We start from the raw sequence: 23,715 nt of genomic DNA on the forward strand, positions 1-23,715 counted from the left end.
GCGGGATTAACATCCAATATTCAGGGCTTAACTCATCCCTGCCAGCCAGGGGTTCCAAATAACTGCCGTGCCTTGTGCCTTTTCCTTCCACCCTGGAGTTTGTAGCTGCCTTGGCTAAGCTGGAGCTTGCTCCTGGCACTTTGTTTTGAGAGCCTGGCCTGTTGGCTGAGGCTCCTGGGGAACGCTGGTCGCATTTATTGGGGCGGGGGCGAGGGCGGAGCGGAGAAAGGAGGAGGAATCTCCAGGTTGGGCTTATGAACCCGAGTTTTTCAAAATTCCCAGCGTGTTAAAAAAAATACAAAGCTAATCTGGCCCTTCGTCTCTAGGTTACGTTTGCCTCGGCCGGGGCTGAGCTCATGGAAAATTGCAGCTTAGCTCCTGTGCTCCCTGCCAAGATTAGTAGGTTTAAAAACTAACTGATAACATCTTTGTAAACTTGGAGTCATTTCTCTAAAGCCTGCTGATCCTTCCAGCCTGGATTTTGGAGCTTTCCTAGAGATCCAAGAGAGCCAAGCAGGACGATGGTATCTGCCCCGAAAAATCACCCTGGAGTGTCACAGTGTCTTCAAATACCCTGAGGGAGCAAGGAGGCTGCTGTTCCCCGAGGCCCTGAAGGGTGTGTTGGGATCCCTCTCCCTGTTCCTAACCAGACACACGGCACACAACCACGCTCTGCACGTAACTTATAATAATCACCGGTTTTATTATTAAAAAATTACAATAGAAAAGTACCTTTAAACATATTTCCAAAAGCGGAGTAGACAATGTGGAAGCTTCTCTCCTCTCCACGAGACAAAGTACAGGAAATAGTTTGCTAAAAGAGTTAGTCCCTCGCTTGGGAACGCCGGTATCGTTCCTTTTAGAGCTGCTCTGAGGTTTGTCTTGGATTTGATTTCTTCTCATATCACTTCTATCAGTCCCATTTTTTACAGAAGACTCCAATGGGACGGTTTCCCAGCGCAAAAAATCCCATTTTCTCATCCCCCTGCCCCACCCCGACAGCCAAAATCTCGGCTGTCTTATTTTGGCCCACCCACAGGACAAGAGGAAGGAGGAAGGAAAAGGTGATGATGCTGAATGAGGCCATGGACAGCTGGGAAACCAGCTACAGTGAGGCCTGGGCAGCGGCTGAGCTCAGTGTTCCTTGCAGCTGGAATGAGGACGGGGGAAGGAAATGGAAGGAGGAGCTTTGCACCTCCCTTTGCAAGAAACCAGGACCTGATTTGAGGTTTTGGGTTGGTTTTAACTGTTCTTTTCTTTTTGCAAATTCCTCCTGGAGCAAGGAGAAGGAGCAACTAGTACATCAAGCAGTCTCTTTGCTGGTACACTACCTCCGTAAAGGGTGTTGGCAGCTTCCCTTCTTGTCTTTGCACATGGAAACATGGGAATGCCACGCAGCGAGCGGCCGGACCGGCATAACCTCGGTGCTAAAACCCCAGTCCAGCGCTTCGGCGTAGCAGGAAGAGTTTTTCTCATACAGCAGTTTACGTTGCCTGTAACAGCTTGAAGCAGCCATGGCAGGAGGAGGAGGAGAAGGAAGAGGAGGAGGCAAATTGTCACCTTGCTACATGTGCGGGCCGTGTGCCCATCCCTGATCCGAGCCATTGCACCCCGCGGAAGCTTTGCACAGCAGCTACGAACAAACACAGCCCTAAGGTACAAAAAAACCACCGGAAGAACGTTCCTGATTGTCCTGCCTGGTTGTCATTTGGTACAACTGGGAAGAAGACAGTAATACTGTAGTGTCCACGGACGTCTCGCCGACACGGCCGGAGCACAATTCCTGTGCCAGAGGGAGCACAATTCCTGCGAACCCGCATGGCGTGTCTCGACATCTGCACACACGTGAACATCATGCCTTGGACATGCAGCTGACGGGGCCGGGAGGACAATAAGACTCTTAATTACACACCTTCCAAAAGTCAAGCACAAAGCCTGTGGTCCAACTCGGTGTAAGATTGTCCTGTTGAGGAGCTTTGGTACAAAAATACTTGGCTCTCGTTTTAGTCTGCTTTCATATGGTTCTGTTCGAAAAGTTCAAACACTACAACAATGCCTGTCAAACCATGCTTTCGGGAGCAACACACTCTTCCTTACAAATATACAGTGTAAAAGAGGAAAATATTATTACTAGGTAATGTTTTTCTTCTAGGAGAGCAGATGTGTGATAGAGGCTGTGGGAAAGTCTTGGAGGAATCCAAACTCATGTGAGGGTTTTTTTCAAGCCTGTAACAACAGAGAGAGGTGTTTAAAAAAAAAAGGCAGCTGTGATGGAGGAAAAAAGGGGCTGTGATTCATCTCTCGTCCTTCATGGGGAAACTCCTGTGCAGCAGCATGGGGGAAAGGGAGGCTTGTTTTGGAAATCCGTGCCTGGACCTCATTCCAAGGACAGGGAAAGGCGAGGTGGGAAATGCCTGTGCAGAGAGACTGTCGGCATCCCAGGTGTAAAGGACCCCGCTGGTCCCAGTTTGCTCCTCCCAGTGGCTGAAGCCCCTGGGGTTTGAACTGGGAAGCTGAGAGTTAACTTGAATTTTGCACTTTAAGAGGAATTCAGTCTCTGTTGATCCAAGGCAGGAAGCGAGGACGGAGATGAGATTACCGGGGGTAATTCAAAGCTGAGAGGCATTCCTTGGCTGTGGAAACCCTCGCCCCAGATAATTACGATAAAGGCGGGAATGGCAGGGCCGTGGTTCCGGCTGGGCAGCAGCAGGAGCGGCGATGCCACCCTGCAGGGATCAACCCCAGGGTCACGCCCGCCTCACTGCCTATTCCCTCGTGGACATCACACTGGCTTCCTCACCCTTTGGCCCCCTCCCCAAAGCAGCCAAGCCCACGGGACAGCCGGACGCCATCCTGGCCTTACCAGCACACTGTGGTCCGGCGGAGAGCACGTCACCCCAGTAGCCGCCTTGGAAGACTCCACTAATACCCACAAGACTGACTGTAGGCCACCATCACACACCTGAGACCTGCGGGAGGACACAGCGGAGGGTGAGGGACGCTGGCACGGGGGGCTGAGGTCACGGTGCTGTGGGGAGAGGTGGTTTCAAAGTGGTCAGAGCCGGCGCTTCCCAAGGGGGGCAGTTTTCACCTTAGCCCTGCCCTGATGGGCTCCAGGCAGCAAGTAGAGGGCAGGGCCAGGCTGGCAGCAAAACCCTTCCCTTGGCTGTGCCCTTCCCTCGGCTGTGCCCTTCCTGGGTGGAGGAGCCTGGCAGGGAGCCAGAAAGATCCCCAGCCCTCCATCCTCACCACCCACTGTGGCTACCGGTGTTGCTGTGGGCTGGTGGACCTGTTCCAAATGATTCGCTCGCCTCCCCTTCCCAAATACGGCTCTGCTTACATTTTATCTGGGAACTTTGGCACAGTGCATATTTTGGAAGAACCACTGGTTCCCAAAGCCTCGCCGCTCCCTATTTTTATCTGCTGGGCCTAAAATAGCCAGTAAGTTCTTTGTGGATCCAAGTCTGGGTCCAGCTGCAGCCAGGGCTGGGCCTTCTGCCCTCCCAGATGAGTGACCATGGGAGCAGGAGCAGCCGATCCCAGAGCTTTGGATGCACTGGGTGTGGAAGCAGGAGGCTTCCCAGCAGGGATCGGCAGTGTGCAGGGATGATTCCCAACCGGGATGGTCAGGGTGGGTGGGATCATGAGGTAAAGCAGTGCTCAGTGTCCACTGAACCTCTTTCCCTTCTTCCATTTGGGTCCCCTTTGTTTATCCACGAAAGGCCGAGTTATTTGCAGAGCATGTCTTGCAAGGCTTTTTCCACCCGAAGAGGTCCCAGATGGAATCGGATCGGTCCCTCCCTCCAGCCAGGCAGCTTGGTGAGGCTGCACTTCTTATTTTGGCAGCTCCACCACCCCGAGCTGCCAGGAGAGTTTTCATTAAGGTTTAATGAGATGGTTGTGTTGGGGCTTCCTTCTTTTCCATCGCTGTACCCCCTCCCCAGCAGGATGCCTTTTCCCTGCTGCCCTGGGACATTTGGGAAAGTGTTGGGGGTGAATGGTGGCAGGGATGTCCCCTTCCTGGGGACAAGGAAGGCAACTGGACTTAAGGGTGCCTGCTGGAAAGTGGCCTCACCAATAGTCTGGCCCCCCACCCTGAGCTGCTGGAGACCCCAGGAGTTGTGGTGGTGGGGGAAGGCCCCAGGGTAAGGGTGGAGGTGGATCCCAGCCAGCGCAGGAGGATGGGACCAGGATGGTGGCACTCACCCGGCATTCAGCAGAACTGACGGGACTTCCAGCCCTGAGAACCAGCCTCGGAAGGAGGGAGCCAGCGCATCTGCAGAGGCAAGGGGGACACAGAGTGAGAGGAGGGTGGCCGCCCACCCTGGCAAGATCCAGCTGCATCTGGGATCCCCTTTCCCAGCCTTCCCCAGGCACAGGGTGGAGAGAGGTCAGAGCACAAGCAGTACAGCCATCCCAGCTCCAACCGGGACAGTAACACTGGGGCCAAGCACAGCCCCCAGCACTCCTGCTTCCAGTAGGATGGAGCTGGGATAGCAGCACCACAATCCCACTGAGCAGGAGTGAGCTCATCCCTCTCAGCTTCTCAAAAGCCCACTTGAAACAGGGAGGAAAACATCAGATGCCAAAACCCAGCACATGGTGCTCAGTGCCCTGCCAAATAACACCAAGTCAGCCCCCATCCATCCCGAGGTTCCTGGTCCCGCCGCTCTCTGCAGGATCCAGCCGAGCAGCTCCAGTTTGGACAGTGGCACCTTTCTCCAGTGCCCCCCACCAAACCTGCAGGGGAGAAGGTGGGAAAGGTGCCACCACCACGCTTCCCCTTGTGCTGACATTGCACATCAGAGAATATTTCTTCTGTCTAACCTCAGCCTAGGTTTTCCCGAGGGACCCTCAGAGCTTCCGTACGCCTCCATTTCCTTCGCTGTCGCTTCTCCGAGCAGGGCAGGTGCTGCCTGTTAGCAGTTATTTGACAAGGCGAGTACATGGCTGCAATAATATTTACTGCTGCTCTTCCTCTGAGCAGCAGGGCACAAAAAGCTGGAGTTTCATCCAAGGTTTGTACGCCGAGCGCTTTTCCACACCCTCCTGCTCAAACAAGCCCCTGGCTGCTCCGGCTCCCAGCAACGGTGGCTCTGGATAACCTGGCTCAATCCTGGTGGGCCAGGGCCAAAAGCCCCTTGGAAGCAGTTTATCCAGCTAATCTCTTTTCGTGTGCTCGTTTTCTCCTGCTCATCACCGAGTTGGAGCCAGCAGCAAGGAGCAAAAGCCGGGATGATGTCCGGCACAGATGCTGGGGAGGCAGCTGCCCATTCCCCCTTCATGGCAGAGGTCTTTTCCCAGCATCCCCATGATGTAAGGCTGGCACTGCAAAGAAATCCTCTTCCTCCTCCATTTCCACTTCTTCTCTTCTTTCCCCAGCTCCTCTCCCAGGCGGACGGTTAATTTTTAACAGCCACGTGCTGCCATCGGGGGCCACCGGCGTTGGCAGCCGGCAGAAAGCACTTGTGACAAGGCAGCACCTCGTCAATAAAAGATGGATCCTCCATTTGCGCTCCGCTTCCCTCTCCCCCCCATCAGAACCGCTTGGCTTCACACCCCATGTCCGGCGCACCACATCCCAGCAACGCTCCAGGGGCTCTGGAGCCCTCATCTCACACCACACCAGCAGCTGGATGGCAACGAATGATGGGGATGGTCCAGACCCAGAGAGCATCCCCATCCCTCCATCCCTCCCTCCCTCCCTCCCCACTTGCCCCACCACGGGCGGCAGCAAAGGTAGGAAGGCAGAGAGGTGTTTGGGGAAAGGCAGGACCCCTGCCAGCTCTCAGCTCCATTTGGGAGCCATCCCTAAATCTCAGGGAGCAGGGAATGAGTGCCTGTTAGCCGGGCAGAGGTTAGTGGTGTGGCGGGCACCGAGGGGGAGGGGGGTCCGGGGCAGGTGGGAGGGTGAGCGGTGGTGGCGGATGGGTTGGAATTACCTGGGCATGCAGCGAAGCGGGATAGGTGAAAGCAGGAGGAGGTAGAGCAGGTGCTAATTCCGCTGGGTACAGAGGGTACGGCCCCCACACTTCAGGGCTACTGGGGTAAAGTGCAGGCACTGTGAGCTCATCTGCAAGAGAAGAAGAGGGAGAATTAACAGTGACCACAGGGCCGCCACCCCTGCCATATCCTTCCTTCTCCCCCCAAAGCAGGAGCAGAGCTTCTCCCGGAGAAGTGCGGGATGTCACCACTGAGAGCCGACCCGCAAAGCCAACATGGTACTGGGCTTGTCATCTCCAAAAGGTTTAATGATCCCAGGGATCCAGCAGAGGAGAGAATGTGGCTCAAGCCTGTGCATAACAGTGAGGTGAGGAACCGGTGCCCACGCGAGAAAAGCTCTTCCAGAGGCGGAAACAGGTATGGAGCACTCACGGCAGGACATTGCTGAGGCCTCTGCTGAGACCCCCAGATGTGACACGGAAACTCCCTGGCATGGAGAAGCAGCACCTTAGGCTAGTCCCACTTCCAGGCCCCATGCCACGCTGGCTACCACCTGTCCCAGGATCCTCTCCTTTGGGGACTCCTGGCAGCAAGCAGGTGCTGCTGCTTCCAATTGGACCTGGCATTCCCCACTGCCACCCCCCCACGGTATCCCTTCTCCTTCCAGCACCCCACATGACATCACATTCCCCGAATAAGGTGTTTTCCCCGGGATTGGGGCAGCCCCCAGCGGCCGCCACCCCAAACCCTTACTGATGCTGCAGATCCCCGGTACTCACAGGGCTCCCGGGCGATGAACTGAGGTACGGCGGTGGGAAAAGGGGTGCTGGGATTTGGAGTGCCCACCAGCTTGCTCTTGGCCATCTTGGTGTTGGCCTTGGCGAACTCCAGCCGCAGCGTCTGGGGGATCTCGGGGTCGAAGCGGATGCCCTGCGGGAGGGGAGGAGGGAGAGGAGGCACGGCGGGTGGGCGAGCGCTGCCGCGTGCCGGCCCCCGCAGCAAAAATAACTCTCTCCCCGTTATTTATGGGTTTTTTCAACTTCCAGCCTTGAAATGAGCTAATTTGCCGGGCCCCGAGGCGGCTCACATTCCTCCAGCATCTTTAGCATCGGCACCATATTTGGCAGTCGGCATCCCCGCAAGGCCAAGCTCTTATCCAGAGGGATTAGTGGAGCCAAAGAAAAGAAGTTTTACACTGAAAATGAAGACAGGGAAGAAAAACAACCCTAAACCAAAACCCAGGGAGAACTGGTGAGGAACCGCAGAACCAGCTCCACATGATTCTGCCCCTGACTATTTCCAGGTAACTCCACAGAGGTGGGAGGGAGCTGTTAAAAGTGAGATTTGCTTTTTCTTTTGCAGATTTTGCTGGGATTTTTCCTGCTGAACAAACAGGAGAGGCTGGGAACAGTGTCTCTCGCTTGTATTTGTATCTAAGGCTTGAATCCTGAGAGTTCAAGCCCTCCTGGATGGCCCTGAGGAAGGTGAGAGGGATGCAGCCCCCTGGGAGGGAGGATGTGGATGAGAAATAACGATGGGATCGTCCGGAGGGGTGGGGATGCTGTGGGGCCAGCCAGCATGGGAGCTGCACATCCCCAGCGTGGAGGAATTCAGGGAGTATCTGGAGACAGGGAAACAAGGAGAAAAACGGGAAAATGGAGCAGCCAGGCCAGGCACACTCACGTTCAGAGCGTTCTTCGCCGCCTCTGCCTCGGAGCGGCTGTCGAAGCTGACGAAGCCCACGGGCTGTGGAGGAAGGAGAGGAGGAGCCATCAGTTAGGTGGGGAGCAGAGGGGACCCCCCTCACCCCAGGGACTGGTGGTGCCAGGGAATGGTGGGATAATCACCCCGTTTGGAGTGGCTCCTACCTGCTTGGAGGTGAGTTTGATGAGAGACCCCTCGTACCCCTGCAAGGAAAGGATATAAAAGGGTGTTCAGTGGAGACCCCCACCATTAAATAATAATAACTGAATAAATTGACTGAATTAGATTTTGGGGGGGGAACCAGTGGGCTACCAGATCCCAGTAAGGTGTTTGGGGCTGGAGCAAGGACCAGCCCCACACTTCCAGCCCCCCTTTCCCTCCCCAGTTCTTTACCTTAAAGGGCCTGAAGAGCAGGTAAAGTTCCCGGGGCTTAATGTCCAGAGGCAACCCGCTGACAAAGAGTGTCCTCACCTGGAAAAGAAGAAAGAAGGTTCCTGGGGATTCTCTTCATCCCTAACTTGGCTTCCTGCAGCCAGAGGGACAATGCCAGCCCAAAGGGAACCTCCTGGGCAGCCAAAAGCCTTAAGCCACAATTGAGTGATGCAGAATTTTTGGGAGGGGTGGCCACAGAGGAAGCTGCTAAGGCACCATGGAAATGTAAGGGAGACCTGTCCTCACCCCACAGAGTGCTCTCTGGGCTGAAAAAGCTTCCAGCATCCCAGCACCTTCCTACCCCGGTCTGGCAAAGGTCTGGCAAACAGGATCTCTCCAGGATTCCGCAGACAATGCCTATTGTCTCAGTTTAATTGCAGCAGCTCATTAAGGACTGGGAGAAGCAAATCCCAACTCTTCCTCCTGGAGGAACGGCCCTGGTTTGGAGGGGGCTGGGTTTAAGCAGCTTGTCCCTGGTTTGTAGAAGTCACCTTTTAAGGGGTTTTAACCCTTTTTTGGTGGATCTAACATTTGTGGTGGTGCAGCACCCTCAAAGCTGGTGTGTTTGCCAGAAATCCCGCTCCCACCAACTCCAAGGCGGGATGTGGGGTTCCCCAGGGATAGGCAAGCCCTGTGCTGGGATGGTTTTGCTTTACAACCAGCTCATAACTGGTGAAGCAATGTGGGGAACCGGATCTGCTGCCAGTTCCCCCTCTCCTCATCCACAAAATCTCATCTGAACACTTTGGGCTGGAGGAGGGGAAAACTTCGATTTATTTTATTTTATTTTTTTGGCCACACACCCTGCCTGCCCCATTCCCTGGGAAAGAGACATGGGAGACTGCCAGAAACAGCCAGCCCAGGCCTATTCTTCTGCTGACATTTCTTCTTTCTCTTGCAGATAAGCTATCTCCCCCATCTCCCAGCCTGGGAGCAGCAAACATTCCTGCTTTGTGGAACAAAACCTCTGGCTGACCTGTATCTCTTAAATAACAAAAGGTACTCGAGCTGTTTGCATATAGCCCTTGTGCCAACAGCCCTGGTGATACCCATCCTAGGTACCTGTGTTATCATCATCATCATCACCATCATCATTCCTGCAGGTACCAGCATCCAGGCCGGATGGGATCGGCACAGGAGTGTCCTCACCCTTTCCTGAGCCAGGGCTGCGGGCAGGCACAGCCTGGTAGCCTGTCCTCTCTAGTGGAGCCAGCCAGGATGGGCTGGAAGCCCCCCCAAAGCACCTTGGGGCACCTCTGCCAGATTTTTGCTGTCTCCTGAGACCAGAGGCTGATGGAGCATCCCAAAGCATCCAATACCCCATGGAGACAGTGCCCAAATTTCTCCCAGCAGGGGCTGGGGAGGCAAGAGGAGCTCCCCTTGTGCTCATGAAATTCAATGTAAAGAAAACAAATTTATCCTTTCCTTGGGGAAATAAATATTTCCTTTCAGACAGGTCTGACTAAGCGTGGCTGCTATCCAGGGAATTGGCTCTCCGGATGCATCCACCTTCCCAGCTGGGTTTGTGTGCATCCCTGCATGGTGTCCCCTGTCTCCATCATCCCTGGAGCAGTTCTGGCAAGCTGGCTTCCCATTACTCCTCTCCCTGGGGAGCTGCATGAAACACCAGAGGTGTCGGCGACAGCTCTGAGTGGGGGGAAACCCACTGCCAGTTTGCAGCATCCCTAAAATCCAAACCCTACAAGCCCAAGCCTGCCAGATCATTTATCCCCAAAGCCACGTGGGAGAGAGATGGGAAAGATAAAAGACCCCGAGGAACCCTCCGAAAGTTCCTCTGAAATTCAGCCCCGCAGAAGAAGGGCTTCTCTTCCATAATGACTTGTTTTCTTTGGAAGTTCAAATGCGGGTCGGCCAAGTTTGAATCCGTAAAATTACACAGTGGCGAGAGAGAGAAGGGCTCCAAAGGATCCCCCAGCTGGTTTCCAGCCCCAAAAGGCCTGGGAGAGGAGGGAAGGATACGAGCTCGTGGGTGCTCCCCATCTGCACCCCACAAAAGGGGTCTGGGGTGTACCGAGGCACAGGGATGTTTAAGTAGGTCCTATGCAAACAGCATCCTTTCGCTGGGTAACAAACAGGTGGAACTGGCAGGGTAAGGGAGTTTCCTCAGGGATAATCCCAGCAGGCTGGACGGATATCCTTTTGCCAAGGGAAGGATTTTAGCGGAAATATTACTCCTGCCCTTAAATGGAAGGGGAGCTTCGGCTTGCAGGGAGCTGCTCCAGGTTTTCCTGTGCCGAGAGATCCCAGGGATTCAGTCGCCATCCTCTACCAGAAACACACTCAGGGCAAAATCCTACCCGGGATTGGGAAAAAAAAAAGCCTTATCAGCCAGCAGGCAAATATATGTTCTTCCATGGGGAAAAATGACCCCTTCTGGGAGGCAGATTGGGCGAGGTGCCTGCTCCCAAGTGTCTCATGGGATGGGGCCAGACCTACAGCTCCCAGGCAAGGATTAGCAAAGGGCGCTGGAGCATGGGATTCCTGCAGCCCAAACCCCCTTATTTTTTTTTTCTGACAGCCCGAGCTGTTTCGTTTCAGTTCTGCTGTACAAACATTTTTCAGTTTCTTCTTGGTGGAGCATTTCTCCATCTCTCCTTCTCCTTATAATTTGGGGTAAAATCAAAGGTGTTTTTCCAGGTCAGAAGAGCCAGTGTTTACTCCAGGAAGCTGCTGGCCATGGGTGCAGCACCTCAAAGGTGACCACCTTGATTTCCCTCCATTTCCTTCCATGGGGATGGCAGCTATGCACGAGGAGCACTCCAGGTCCCCTTCCACAGTCCTTCTCTGCTCCTGCCGCTGCACCCCACAGCTCCCAGGTTTGCCAGGGCTGCTGGATCCCACCTCTGTCTCCTTGCTCCTGGTTTTGTCCCCTCTTGGCTTTTATTGTCCCTGCAGGAAGTCTCCTCTTCATCTCTGCTGCTCTCCCTCAGAAGCCACCTCCATCCCACTTCTACCTCTGCATCCCACCATCCTCTTCTGTTGTCCTTGAAATTCCATATCCCATCTGGGGCATTTAAAGGATGATGAAAAGGGTCTAAGGGGGTTTGCTGGGATGGTCAGGGCTGGAGACACACAGGGAGAGGCAGGGCCTGGGCCAAGAGGTGGCTGGAGTCGAGGAGGAGAGGAGCATGGATCGAGGATGGCCCAGCATGGAGAGATCCATGACGGAGCACTGGCAGCCCTCCTCCTCCTCTCCCCATGTTAAGCCACAAGTGAGGTTCCTGAAGGTAAGGAAGCACCAGGGAGGCATTTACCCTGCCTCGGACCCCCATCGGATGGCGGTGCCCCGAGGGATGCCGGGTGTCCCAACCAGCACGGTCACGGTCCCCTGCCCCTGCCCAAACCACCTCCGGTAAACGTTAACAGGCTGGGGGGGAGGCGGGAGGCATCCGGGTGATTCATCCACGAGGCATTTAATCGCCTCCTTCAGCCCCGGCTCCCCGTCCGTCCGTCCGCCCCTTCCAGCGGGGCTCGCTTTAATTCTCCACCAGCCGATTATCCGCTTGACTGCCCGCCGCCGGAGAGGCACCGCCGGGCAGCCGGCTCCCGGCGGGAGCGGGAGGGCGATGGCACGGGGCTGCCATGGAGCCAGGGAACAGGGCGAGCGGAGCTTCTCCCCGCACCCCATTCCCGACAAAGCGGGGTGCTGTCCCCCCCCGCGCGGCGGGGTGCATTCCAGCCCCGCCGGGATTAGTCCTGGCATAAATACTCTCTTGGCTAATGGAGCGTCTTCCTCGGCTGGGTTTAGATTCCCGGGCTGCGTGTACGCATGCCTTCAGCCCGCAAAACTCCCCGACATAAACAAAGCTGAGGCCGAGGGATGCCGGCTCCTCCGCCTGGGGAATGCGGGAGGACCGGGATCAGCCTCCGGCCTCGCCACCCCGTAGCCTCTTGTCCAGAGGGGCAGACGAACGTCCGGTGACGGACAGGAGGAGAGGAACAGCCCTTGGGGAAGAGCGAGTCCAGAGCTGCCGGGGCTGGAACGAGGAAGCGGCGGAGGAAAAGGCAGCGAGAAGCCAAGGGAGCAGATGGGGGATTGCAACAGAGCGGAGGAGCGGCGAGATCAGGCGGGGGTCACACACGGCCCTGTCCCGCCCAGACTTTGCTCCCAAACCCTCCGGACCCCACGTTTCAAGGGGGAAAGGAAGCAGGAGCACGGGGGGATGCGACAGAGGGGCCACGGGGGAAAATTTTACCCACTCACTGGGCGCATTCCCCCCCAGATGCCACCCCTGGTGTTCCCTCCCCACGCCACGGTCCCCCGGGGTGAGGGATCTGGCATGGGATGGGAACGAGGGCCACGAGCCGGGCTCTCCGCAGCCGCTCCGCTACCAAATAAGGCCTCCGCCGAGCCTTTTACATGCCGTTCTCGCCCGGCCAAAGTGACGTGACCGCCTTCCTAAATTGTTCTGGCTCCTCCGTGGGGAACCCCCTGGCTCACAGCTCCCCTGTGGGGACCCCGGGGAGGAGGCGAGAGGGATAGGGAGGCTACCCGGGGTGCCAGGAGCAGGCAGGAGGAGCGGAGCTGAAGTGGGGGCTTTGCCCACCTGGCAGCAACCTCACGGATCTCCCCGGGATAGGGGCTGCTTCTCCCTCTTTTTTGGGGGGGCAGGAGCCTGGAAGGCAAGCCCTGGGAGGGGAGAGGTGCGGCGCAGTAGCCGGGCAACCCCCTTCCCCTGCGCTTAAGCAAATACTCGACAGCACCGGCTCTTCCAGCCTAGGCTGGGCAAAACTCCTGCAGGGAAAATACCTGCCTGGCACCGGAGGAGCCCGGCTTGGCCATCGCCCTCCTAATGTGTTCCCGGCACAGCGGGTGGCCCTGGCACCTCGCAGCCGTCCCCTCCAGGGACTCCCCATGTCCAGCATCGAAAGATCGGGGGTTCCCCAAGTGCGAGCAGTGCGACAGCCGGCCCCTGCCCTCCCCCGATCCAGCCGGGAGGGCACATGCCGTGCCGTTGGAAAAGGCAACAGGCCTCCACGGATGTCTCCCACTGCCACGTTCGGCCGGCAGCATCATCTCCCACACACCCCGCGAGGCCACAATTAATAACTCCCCATTATTTAGGAAACTTTCGGAAGTTTGAGGCCAGAGCCATCTCCAGAACGAACAAATGAGGGCAGGCAACAGCGGCCGACGGAGCTGCGGTGATCCGAGCGCTGGCCATCGACCAGGGACCCCAGTACGAGCCGGCGGGGACCTGCCGGAGCAGCCCGGGGGGTGGAGAGCGAGAAGGAAGAGGAGATCCCAGATCGGAATCTTCTCGCTCTCACCCTCCCACAAGTCCAAATTCCCATCTCAAGGTCACGGGCAAAACCAGGAACTTTGCGGTTGGAACGCAGAAAGCCAGCTCTCACCGTGGCGCGGCGTGTGGTTGGTCCACCGTGGGGAGATGTTTCGGACATCTTTGGGGTGAGACCCACGGGAAGGGACGCGTGGCCGCTGGATGCGCTGTACCCACCAGCACCGGCAGCACCAGGCACCGGCCCCGGGACCGGGGGGAGTCTGGTTTGCCCCCCACCTGGTTTGCCCCCCATAGCTGCGTGTGTCGAGTGGGGCTCCCCGCGCCCGCAGGTCCCCGCCGGGGAGCCGGAGGGGCGTTTGCGGGGAGGCCCGGGGGGGATGCGGGCGGTGGATGGGGGCGTCCCCGGGAGCGGCGATGCGCTCCCCGCCGCTCATCCCCGTCCCCCCGCAGCAGCCCCGCGTACCTGGAGCCTCGTAAACCGATGAGACGTCCCCCCCCCCACCGGTGAAGACCCCCCTCCCATCCTAGGTGGGTGCGTGGGCACCCGCGGAGCGCAGCCCCCGAGGATCGCGGGTGGGGAGGGAGATGCCGGACCCCCCCCCCCGCGCCAAAACCCCCGTGTGTGTCCCACCCGGTACCTCCTCCTCGGGCAGGCCGGTATCGGCGGGGCCGCTCTCCCGGTCGGCGGGGAGGTTGCTCATGGTGCGACCGGCCAGGCTCCTCGTCCCGCCGGCGGCAGCCGCGTCCGGGCGGGCGGCGCTGGAGGCTGGTCCCGGCGGCGGCGGGGGGGCCGGGGCGGGGCGGCGGAGCCGGGGAGGGACGGGGCGGGGGCGCGGCGGAGCGGCGGGAGGCGACGCGGGCGCGGCGGGACGGAGGGGCGCGGGGTCGGGGGCACGGGAGGTGGGAGACGGGACGCGTGATGCGGGGTTTGGGAAGGTGGGACGCAGGGCTGGGGAGATGGGACGCAGTCCCAGGAACATAAGACACAGGCTGGGGACACTGGACATAGGGTTGGCGACACGGGACAGAAGGCTGGGGACACAGGGCACCGGGCTGGGGATACAGGGCAAGACTGGAGACATGGGACACAGTCTAGGACCTGGGGTTGGGCCTACAGGACACAAGGCTGGGGACACAAGGCACAAGGATGGGGAGATGGGCACAGGGCACAAGGCTTGGGGACATGGGGCAGTCCCAGGAACATTGGACACAGGTTGGGGACACAGGTCAAGGCTGGGGAGATGGACACAGTCCGGGGGACACTGGACACACGGCTGGGGACATGGGGCACAGTTCCAGGGACACGGCTGCCTCAGGGCTGTGGGGCAGAGGAGGGGACAGTGCTGGGGACACCACATGCAGGACTGGGGACAGTGGGGGGAGCGGTGGGGGCTGACCACCGCAAACCAGCCCCACCTGGGGGGTCAGTCCCTCCTCACCTGGCCCCAGGGCTGCATTTGGGCTCCCTGCTTAGGCTGGGCTTTAGCTGAGCCTGCACTGGGCCTAGCACCCTGCTCCCTTCATCCTAGAGCTTGGATTTGGGTTGTCCCAGCCCTGCACATCCCCACGGATGGGGCTGTGGTCCCAGAGGCTCGGCTCCAGAGCAGGGTGATGAAGACCCTGGGGGTGAAGCCCAACAGCTGTGTCCAGAGCAGGCGCTGCCTGCACGCAATGCACAGAGACCGGAGTGACGCCGAGGACATCCTGCCGATGGCACGGGGCTTGTTCCATCGGGCATTTAAGGTCACAGCTCGCCTTTCTGTGCCTCAGCGGCCAAAACAGACCTGGGGGCAGCTGCCTGCGTGTCCTGCTGGCTACCCAGGGGATCCCAGCCCAGCAACCAATGGGTTTGCAGCCTCCCCACAGCGGCAATTTACAGAGCAGAACCTCTCGTGCCGGGAGGGAGATGGAAATGAGCTGTGCCAGCTGGATTTGGGGGAGCAGGAAGTGTCTGGCTACAAGGACAGGTGACCCCCAGAGGGAATCTAGAGTGCAGGAACCGATCCAGTCACCCCAATCTGCTGGAGCCTCTTGCTTTTGGAGTGGATTCCCAGCTAAAGAGTCCTTTATCTTTGAGCAAGTAGAGAAGCTGGAGAGATGTGTTTTCCCCTTCCATGGGCATTGCCACAAAACACTTTGTCTGGACAGCAGATGGGACAATATTCACAACCCTTATTTGGACTCAGCTTTGGGGAAGAGCTGCAGTTCCCTGGTGGCGCTGGAACACGGCTTGGAATCACAAACCAAAAACCTGGTAGGTTTGGATTTCTGGTAGCCATGAAACTGAACTCAGGGAGAAAAATCCGATCGGCTCTGGTGGGGGCTGCACCACTTCCATGCCTTGAAACCCCTCGTCCAACCCAAAGCCCCACATCCTGCAGAACTTGGGGTTTCTCTGCAGTGGTTGCTGATGCTCTCCCCTCTCTCTTTCCTACAGGAATTTCTGCTGTGGCATTGATGTCTGCCTGTGCCGGGACACACCACCAGGCTGTGTCATACAGGGATAGACAGGGGAGGTTGTGGACATCCCTGGGGAATCTGGGGGGCCAGCTAGGAAGCGTGGCGATTCCCAAGGCTCCAGTAGAGTGGCTTGACGAGCGAGTGGAGGAGGTTCAGCTCCGTTCTGGGCCCTCTGGGAGGGAAGCCGAGCAGGAGCAGCCCTCGGGGGCAGGGACAGAGGGTGGCACCGGGTGCCTGGAGCCTTTCCCACCCCAGGACCCCCGTGGATCCGGGATGCGGGGCCGGATCCCCCGAGCAGCGCGGGGGCGCTCTGCCCTCTGGTGGCAGGAAGGGGGATGCGCGGCGAGGTGGCACCGGGGCTGTCCCCGAGCTGTCCCCGGGGGTGACGCGGCGACACCCGCCCCGACAGCTCTTGTGTGACCCGTGCACCCCCTCCCGCGGCGCTAAAGGGCTGCGGTTCCCTCGGGCAGCAGAACAGGTGACATTTTATTCCCAAAACAGAGCACGAACAGTAGTTAGTGTGGGACAGACAGCAGACCCAAACCTGGTCTGAGACTCCTGGTGGAAGATAAATAAAGGACACAAATAAGCAATAAATTGTTTGATGGAATGAGGATCACAGAGACTGAATACTTCCCGGAGTGTGTAGTGCTTCCCAGGACCAAACACCCGGCCAGGCACCGGGAGCAGCAGGCAGATGCTCAGCTCTTGACAGGGGTGGACGTGGCCTTCATGGTCTTCTTCAGGTGGTGGTAGTTGGGCAGGATCTTCATCAGGAAATCCAGCTGCAGCGTCTGGGGCTGGAAAGGGAGGCAGGGGAGGTCAGGCAGCAGCCCGAGGGGGACAGGGGGGTGTGGGTGTGTCCCCCGTGTCACACACCCACCTGCGGCCGCTCGGTCTGCACGCGCCGGAGGCAGTCGGCCCCATAGATGACGGTGTTTTCGGGGATCACCTCGTAGGTGTTGATGTTACAGCAGGCCCCGATGATGCAGCCGCTCGTCAGGATCACATTCCTGCCAACAAATGCTGCCACAGAGAGAGGGAGAGAGAGGAATCCCTGTGAGAGTCATCCCCCCGCAGCGTCTACAGGAGCAAAATCTCACCGGGGCCAAAGATGATGAGCCGAGACTTACCTTTGGATTCGATGACGTTGTTGTCTCCCACCTTCATCGCTTGGGAATCTACGGGTCTGTGTTAAGTAAAACTGTAAAATGCTTGGCTTTTATTTCAACAGGTAAAAAACCCTGATGCCATTTCCGAGCCAACACCCAGCACTGGGATGTTTGAACATGGATGGAGCCCATGCCTGCCCCCCCTGTATCAGTACAGAAGCGTGGTGTGTCCGTCACTCCACAGCAAGGATACAGCACCCAACCTCAAAAACATTGTTGGTGCCTATGACCATGGGTTTGGGCTCCACATCTTCAGTCTCTGGGGTAATATTTTCTGGATAGCTGCAAGAAGGAAGAGCAGATTTCCGCGTCAGAGATCACAAATCAGCAATGTCCTGTTTGGCAGCTCAGTTTCCTGACAGACTGAAGCCATGTATATCCCACCCAACCCAGCTGGACTGTCAGAGTTTTGACACTGCTTAGGATTAGGATCCTTCTCCTCTGTCAGCTGGAGAAGGATTCATAGGGAGGACTTAGCAACCTTCCAGTATCTGAAGGGGGCCTACAGGGAAGCTGGAGAGGAACTCTGCATCAGGAACTGTAGTGACAGGACAAGGAGTATTGGGTACAGATTGAAAGAGGGGAAATTTAGGTTAGATATAGGGAAGAAATTCTTTACTGAGGGTGGTGCGATACCAGAACAGGTTGTCCATCCAGGGCACTTGTGGCTGCCCCAGCCCTGGAAGTGTTCAAGGCCAGGCTGGATGGGGCTTGGAGCAGTCTGGTCTAGTGGAAGTACCTATGCCTAGTGCCTACGGTAGGGGTGTGGGAGGAGATGATCTTCAAGGTCCCTTTTGGAAGGTGCTTAGCATCCAACAATTCTATGATTCTGTGACTTCTTCCCAAGCCACACATACAAACGCATGAAAGTTTGTGATTTTTTTTTTTAATAAATTCTGCCTCCCCAGGGTTTTCAAGCCCAGCGACGCCCCGGTGACCCCCCCGGCCCGGTGCGGCACGGACCCGTTGATGATGAGCGCCTGCTCCTCGATCAGGTTCCCTTCCCCGATGACGATGGGCCCCGCCTCGGCGATGATGCGGGCCTTGGGGTGGATCACGGTCCTGGGCCCTGCGGGAAAACAGCGCCGCGTCACCCGGGGGTTTGGGGGGCTGACACGGGCCGGGGTTTGCGGGGGGACACAGCCCTTACCGATGGTCACGTCCCCGCGGATCTCGCTCTCCACGCACACCACGGCCCCCGGCGCGATCTTCACGCTGCGGGCAGGGACGGGGCGGTCACGGGGCGAAGGGGATCCGCCGAGAGCGGGCGGTGCGGCGATGCGGGGAGGGGACGGCGCCTCCCGGGAGTGTTGTGGGGGGCGGATTGGGGGGAGATCGGGGGTGATCGCGGGGGGGGCGGGTCGGGACTCACCTTCTCTGCGCCTTCTCCGCCATGGCCGCTCCGGGCGCCTGCGCGGGGCGGGGCACCGGGGGATACGCGGGCGGGGCCGCCCCGGCTGTGCCACCCCGCTGTCCCCGTCACCGCCCGCACGGATCCTGGAACCAATAAATCGGGCATTTTGGGGGGGCTCAGAAACGGAGACAAAGGCCCGTGGGGGGTTTTTTTGGAGGGGGAGGGGTGTGGCTCGAAGTCCTGCGTTGTTGGCGCTTGGAACCAGTTCCAGCTGGGCAGTCTCAGGGCAGCGAAAGGGAGACTCAAGTCCTGCTTCGGGAGCGCGAAACGAGGCAGTTTAAGGTTTTGGGGCTCAGGACAGGTGAGGGGGCGGGGGCGAAGCCACAAGAGGGGTGGATCGGGCCAGTGGAAGGATTTGGGAGAATTTATTTCCAAAGTCGAGAACACTTAACATCTCGGTACAAATCTGCAACGGGACTAGGAAAAGACACACCCCCTGTTCTTGTCAGGGCTTTTATCATCCCTGCTTCCCCCCCCCCTACTGTGGGGGCCTTCAAACGTGTCTGCAAGAACTTATCTTCTCTCGTACCCGGGAGTCAGCTCCTTTGGAATGAAGGACGAGAAGACACCTAAAAATTTGTCTCTGGGAAACATGAGTTTTTCCAGGCAGGACACTTCCTTAAGCGAAAAACCCTAATCTCCTCCTAGTAAAATCTTTCAGAAGGGTCTTCTACAGTTACAACATCTCTCTCCTCGTCCCCGCCTCCCTCTTTCCCCGTAGCCGCGGGGTTCAGGACGCCGATTAAAAAAGCCCAAAGGGCCTTGAGCCCCCCACGGCGCCGGGCCCGCTCGGCGGGTCCTCCTCTGGAGTCCGCAAGCACCGCCCGACACCGCCGGCGCTCCGGCCCGTCCCGACATCACACGTGGGGCTACGCGGTCGGATTCGGGCTTAGGGAAAGTCCTGCAAGTGTGGTCTCAGAAATACACCTCGCGCCCTCCAGCGCCTCCGAACAGCTGCCTTTGGCGAATAAAACCCGGGAACTGCGGTCCCAGCGCGCCCCGAGGGCTCTGCCTGCAGTGCCGGGCGGGTTTCGCCAGACGGCGCCACCGAGCCCGTTGGTGCCGCAGCCCCGCCCCGCTCCCCCCGCCCCGCAGGTGCCGCGCAGGGACCGCCCCGGCCCGGCCCGCCCCGCCCCGCCCCGCCCCGCAGCCCTTTTCCCGAGCACCGGCGATCCCAGGCGGGAGTTTTGGTGTGTGCGGGCCGGGAGGAGTCGGTGAGTGCCGGGGCTGTGCGGGGAGGGGGCTGTCGCTGCCCGGGCCGGGTGCCTGTCCGGGCTGCCGCGCCGTGAGCCCGGGTGTCCGTGCCCGGCAGGGCTGTGTGTGCGCAGAGACCTTGGGGCACCCGCGGGACGGAGGGTGCGGAGCTCGGCCCGGGGTCGGCCCGGGCTGTCCCGGCTGCGGCTCCGGCCGGGGGGGCTCGATCGGCCGCCCCTGGGCCGTGCCGGGAGCTCGGCTGCGCCCGGGCCGGGGCCGCTCCCGGAGGGATGTGCGGCACGGCGGGGAAAGCGCCGGGAACTTTGTGGTGCGTACGCGTTTTCCCACTGTCTTTGCGCAGGTTCAGCTCTTTGGGAACTGCCCGGGGGGCTGCCGGCCAGAGCCCCCCGAGGATGGGGCTCCCCCCGAGCACGGGGGCAACCGCAGCCACCGGTGGGACCGGGTCAGCTGCGGAAAGGTTTCCTCATTGCTCCTGTCTCCAAAGCCTCGTTCCCAGAGGCCCTGCCTGGGCAAGCCCGGCTCAGCACAGCACCAGGAGAGGCCGCACGGGAGGACGAGCCCGGTCAGGAACAGGACAGAGCACAGCCCCGGGAGAGGTGACACGGCAGGGGATGTGCGGTGAGTGCTCTGACACGGGCTGGGCTGGGGGGTCTGTGCTGGGGGTGTGCGGCAGGATTGGGCCCCTCGTGGCTTTGCGGAGGTGAGAGCGCCTTGTCGGCTGAGTTTATGGACTGGGGGAGCCGGGGGGCGTTTAGGGGCGCGTTGTGCTGGGCAGCGGGGGCCGGGTAAGCCCCTTACCTGCCGGGTGACCCCGGGGGAGCCGTGGCAGGGCTGCGGGGCTGTTGCTCTCTGGGTGTCTCAGGGTTTGCCTCGGAATCCCAAAGCCTTTCCCCGTGCAGGGTTCCGAGGCGAAAACTGGTCTCCCTTAGTTTCTTGGTGCTGCATTAATGCTTTTTGCTCGTTCTGTGTCAATTTGCAGCCTGGCTCGTGGTTTCCCCTGGTGCTGGCGGAGTGGAGGCGAGTTGTGCTTCCTGCTGGGAGAGAGAATGGCCTTGGGAGGCTGCTCCATGAACCACAGCTGTGCCGAGCCTGGGAGTTTGTCCAGGTAAGAGCAGGGCTTATACTGCCACTGAGGAGCTGGGTTTTGCTGTTGGAAGATAGAACATACACGTGCCTTTAAATGCAAGGACAGGCAGAAGCTGGGAGGGACCCTGAGCAGGTTTGGTGGCACGACAGCAGTTTTAAGAGACCTTGACCGTGGGAGAAGTGTAGTGTAGTGGGTAAAGTGTGAGGTCACCTGTAGCAGAGAGGCTGTACCTCCTGATGGACACTGAGGCAGTGAGGGGTGGGCAGGAGGGGAAACCTTTGGTGATAAAACTTGAGGTTACGTCCAGGGCAGAGAATGAATATTTTGAAGTATAAATGAGGTACTCAGTGGTGGACAGTTGGGGAGTGTTTTTACGGTAAACATGAGGTAATTTATAGGGTAAAGAATGAACATGTATTTGCATAAATGAGCTGATTACATGTGGGTAGGTAAGGAGAAGTTTGGGAGTAGAATCTGTAGCAGAGAGAATGAATATCTTGGGGTAAGGTGAGGCAGTCAGTGGTGGGCAGGAAGGGAAAATTTGTGTTTGTAAACTTTGAGGTCACATGGAGCAGAGAGAATGTACACCATGAGGTAAACTGGGGAAATCAGTAGTGGACATATGGGGAAAATTACAGGGGTAAACCTTGAGGTAATGTCCAGGGCAGAGAATGAATATTTTGAGTTAAAACTTTGGGAGTTTTGAACGAGGTTATCTCCAGGGGAGAGAAAGGACATCATGAGGTCAACTGAGGTAATCAGTGGTGGCCAGGTGGAGACATTGAGGGCAGAAATCTTTGATGTAACTCCAGGGTCCAGAATGAATCCTGAGAGGTGCAGATGAGGCAACCAGGAGTGGACACCACAGCGGGCCCAGGGAAGACTCTGGGGGTAAAATGTGTGGCAGTGTCTGGCAGAGAGAATGAACATTTTGGGATAAACTAAGGCAGTCATGGGTGGACAGGTAACACTTGAGAAACTCTCCAGGGTCGAGAATGAATATTTGGAGGTCAAAAGGAGGTAGTCAGAGGTGAGCAGGTGGGGAAAGTTTTAGAGTAAACTTGAGGTGGTCTGTAGGGTAGAGCAGGAACATATTTAGGTATACATGAGGTGATCAGCTGTGGAGAGGTAGGGGAAAATTGTGGGGGTCAAATCTGTGGCAGTGTGCAGCAGAGAAAAGGAACATTTTGGAATAAAGTGAGGCAGCCAGTAGGAGAGAGGCTGAGAAATTTTTGAGGGTCAAACTTGAACAAATCTGCAGGGCAGAGAATGAATATTTGGAGGTCCAAAAGAGGTAATCAGTAGTGTGCAGGTAGGGAAGACTCTGGGGGTTAAAAAGGAGGTGATCTCTAGGGCAGAGAATGACTCTTCTGTGTTCAAAAAGAGGTAATCAGGAGTGGGCTGGAAGGGGAAACTTTGGGGGTTAAATAGGAGGTTCATTCTCTCCAGGGCAGGGAATGAACACACTGAGGTAACCTGAGGTAGTGAGTGGTGACAGACACAGACAATTGTGGGTGTTAAAGTTCAGGTAATCTGCTGGGAAGAGAAGGAATCTGTTGAGGTAAACTGAGGTTCTCTGCAGCGGACAAGAAGGGAAAATGTTGGGGTGAGCCCTGAGTTGCTGCTCTGTGGTGCAGCTGCAGCGAGGCTGAGCCCTGGCCCTGATTTCCCAGGCCATGGGCAGGGGGCTCTGTGCCAGCCAGGGGAGCAGCGGGCCTCCCGTGGCAGAGAGGGCAGGGGGGCTGTGGAGCTGCCCCAGGGGGAGCGGGGGGGTCCTTTCCTGGGCCGCCGCCTCCAGCCCCCCTCGATCCCCAGGGCTGCGCTGCCACCCAAGGCAGTTTGGAGCAGAGAGTGCTGCCAGCTCTGTGTGCCTGTCCCCAGCCTGGCACTGGCCACAGGGACACACTGGGCACAGACCATTAGAGGGAACAAAACCACTGCCTGCCACAGGGTTTGTCCTGCGCCAACCAGGCCTTGGGCAGGAATTGGACTGGGCAACTCCATCAGCTGCTCTTCCCCCACAAAGCACCATCCCCATGGGCATTAATGACGTGCCCTGTGCCCACCACTCACTGTTCACCCAGCTGAAACCAAAGCAAGGCTTGCTTTGCTTTGAACAACTTAAAATAACTTGAAAACAAAATAAATCACTTGTTTCTTCTTTTTTTTTCTTTTAGATGCTGGAATTACCTCTCTGGGTGTGTGCTGAGCTCTGGCTGCAGGGGACTGTCAGGCCTTGGTGGCAGTGAGTTCATGTTCTTCTCACTGGGAAATTGGAAATAGTTATTCATTAGATTGCAGAATTATTTTCTGAAGCCTGTCCCCTTCTTTGTGCTTTTTGCTGACAGATCTTCTCTTTCTGCCTTTCAATTTACAGCCTCCTTGCAGCTCCCAGCCAGGAAAACCTGGGATAACTTAGCGGGGACAGAGGTAACATTTTTATCTGCAAACTTGGGGTAATTTCTAGGGGATATAGCCACTGTTTTTTAGGAAAGTGTCTTTAACCACGTTGGCCTAAGTTGTGTTTGCACCAGCTGGGACCAGAGGTGCAAGGCAATCCAAAGCAGACCCTGCTCAGCCTCTAAATCCCAGGGGAAGTTCTCCAAGCTGCTCATTGAGGGACTAAAGATACATTGAAATGGAACCAAGAGCACTAATAAGGTTCCTCGGAATCCCAGTATTGCTGTCCTAGAACTTTAAACAGTTTTTTAAAGTTTTTATGACAATAATGGCTTTCTTCCTTTGGATGAGTCCCTCGGTAGGATTTGGGGTTTCTTTGGATTCTGAATCCCTCTCAGTGGCCCTGACACCGGTCAGGAGCTGGCAGGACAAACGGAGTCACAGCTCCTGGCAGGCACAGGGGTTTCCCCCAGAGTGGATCCAATTGCTGCCCCCCAGCCTGGCCAGGCGGGATCTGCTTTGGCTCCCGGCTTCTGCCAGAGACAGAATGTGTTCCCTTGATTGGAATGAGGATCCAGTAGCTTCATCTCCTGGAGGTTCCCTGGGCAGCTGATCCACTCTGCC

The 23,715-nt window shown here is 57.7% G+C and overlaps 2 protein-coding genes and 1 long non-coding RNA gene across 3 annotated transcripts; 1 reads left to right on the forward strand and 2 right to left on the reverse strand.

The window, feature by feature from the left end:
• Positions 1 to 683: 683 nt before the first annotated feature.
• RBPMS (RNA binding protein, mRNA processing factor) lies at positions 684 to 14,090 on the reverse strand. The gene is made up of 9 exons (XM_027689925.1): positions 13,982 to 14,090; positions 8,041 to 8,118; positions 7,812 to 7,850; positions 7,627 to 7,689; positions 6,723 to 6,873; positions 5,943 to 6,073; positions 4,207 to 4,276; positions 2,864 to 2,969; positions 684 to 2,226 (listed from the first exon to the last, which is right to left on the reverse strand). Exons 1-7 carry the CDS (start codon positions 14,042 to 14,044, stop codon positions 4,214 to 4,216), a joined length of 588 nt encoding a protein of 195 aa, XP_027545726.1. The 5' UTR covers positions 14,045 to 14,090; the 3' UTR covers positions 684 to 2,226; positions 2,864 to 2,969; positions 4,207 to 4,213.
• Positions 6,082 to 8,423, forward strand: LOC113970719. Its single transcript, XR_003535294.1, has 3 exons — positions 6,082 to 6,360; positions 6,990 to 7,427; positions 8,333 to 8,423. It is a non-coding gene; the product is annotated as an uncharacterized LOC113970719 (long non-coding RNA).
• Positions 14,091 to 16,265: 2,175 nt separating the features above from the next.
• On the reverse strand, positions 16,266 to 18,383 carry DCTN6 (dynactin subunit 6). The gene is made up of 7 exons (XM_027689926.1): positions 18,348 to 18,383; positions 18,126 to 18,190; positions 17,939 to 18,044; positions 17,169 to 17,257; positions 16,937 to 16,984; positions 16,687 to 16,829; positions 16,266 to 16,603 (listed from the first exon to the last, which is right to left on the reverse strand). Exons 1-7 carry the CDS (start codon positions 18,368 to 18,370, stop codon positions 16,505 to 16,507), a joined length of 573 nt encoding a protein of 190 aa, XP_027545727.1. The 5' UTR covers positions 18,371 to 18,383; the 3' UTR covers positions 16,266 to 16,504.
• Between the last annotated feature and the right edge of the window lie 5,332 nt (positions 18,384 to 23,715).

The sequence above is a fragment of the Neopelma chrysocephalum genome, unplaced genomic scaffold (genome assembly GCF_003984885.1).
Source record: "Neopelma chrysocephalum unplaced genomic scaffold, ASM398488v2 Primary Assembly neopelma1_78, whole genome shotgun sequence".
NCBI lineage: Eukaryota > Metazoa > Chordata > Aves > Passeriformes > Pipridae > Neopelma > Neopelma chrysocephalum.

What these genes read in the sequence shown, in the direction of transcription:
- RBPMS (XM_027689925.1), bottom strand. Translation starts at nt 14,044, where the DNA reads ATGAGCAACCTCCCCGCCGACCGGGAGAGCGGCCCCGCCGATACCGGC. An exon ending in CCGGCCTGCCCGAGGAGGAG is followed by an intron (nt 8,119 to 13,981) that starts GTACCGGGTGGG and finishes CTTCTTTTCCAG; the next exon opens with GTGAGGACACTCTTTGTCAG. An exon ending in TCAAACTCACCTCCAAGCAG is followed by an intron (nt 7,690 to 7,811) that starts GTAGGAGCCACT and finishes CTTCCTCCACAG; the next exon opens with CCCGTGGGCTTCGTCAGCTT.
- DCTN6 (XM_027689926.1), bottom strand. Translation starts at nt 18,370, where the DNA reads ATGGCGGAGAAGGCGCAGAGAAG. An exon ending in GCGGAGAAGGCGCAGAGAAG is followed by an intron (nt 18,191 to 18,347) that starts GTGAGTCCCGAC and finishes CCCTGCCCGCAG; the next exon opens with CGTGAAGATCGCGCCGGGGG. An exon ending in TGCAGACCGAGCGGCCGCAG is followed by an intron (nt 16,604 to 16,686) that starts GTGGGTGTGTGA and finishes CTCCCTTTCCAG; the next exon opens with CCCCAGACGCTGCAGCTGGA.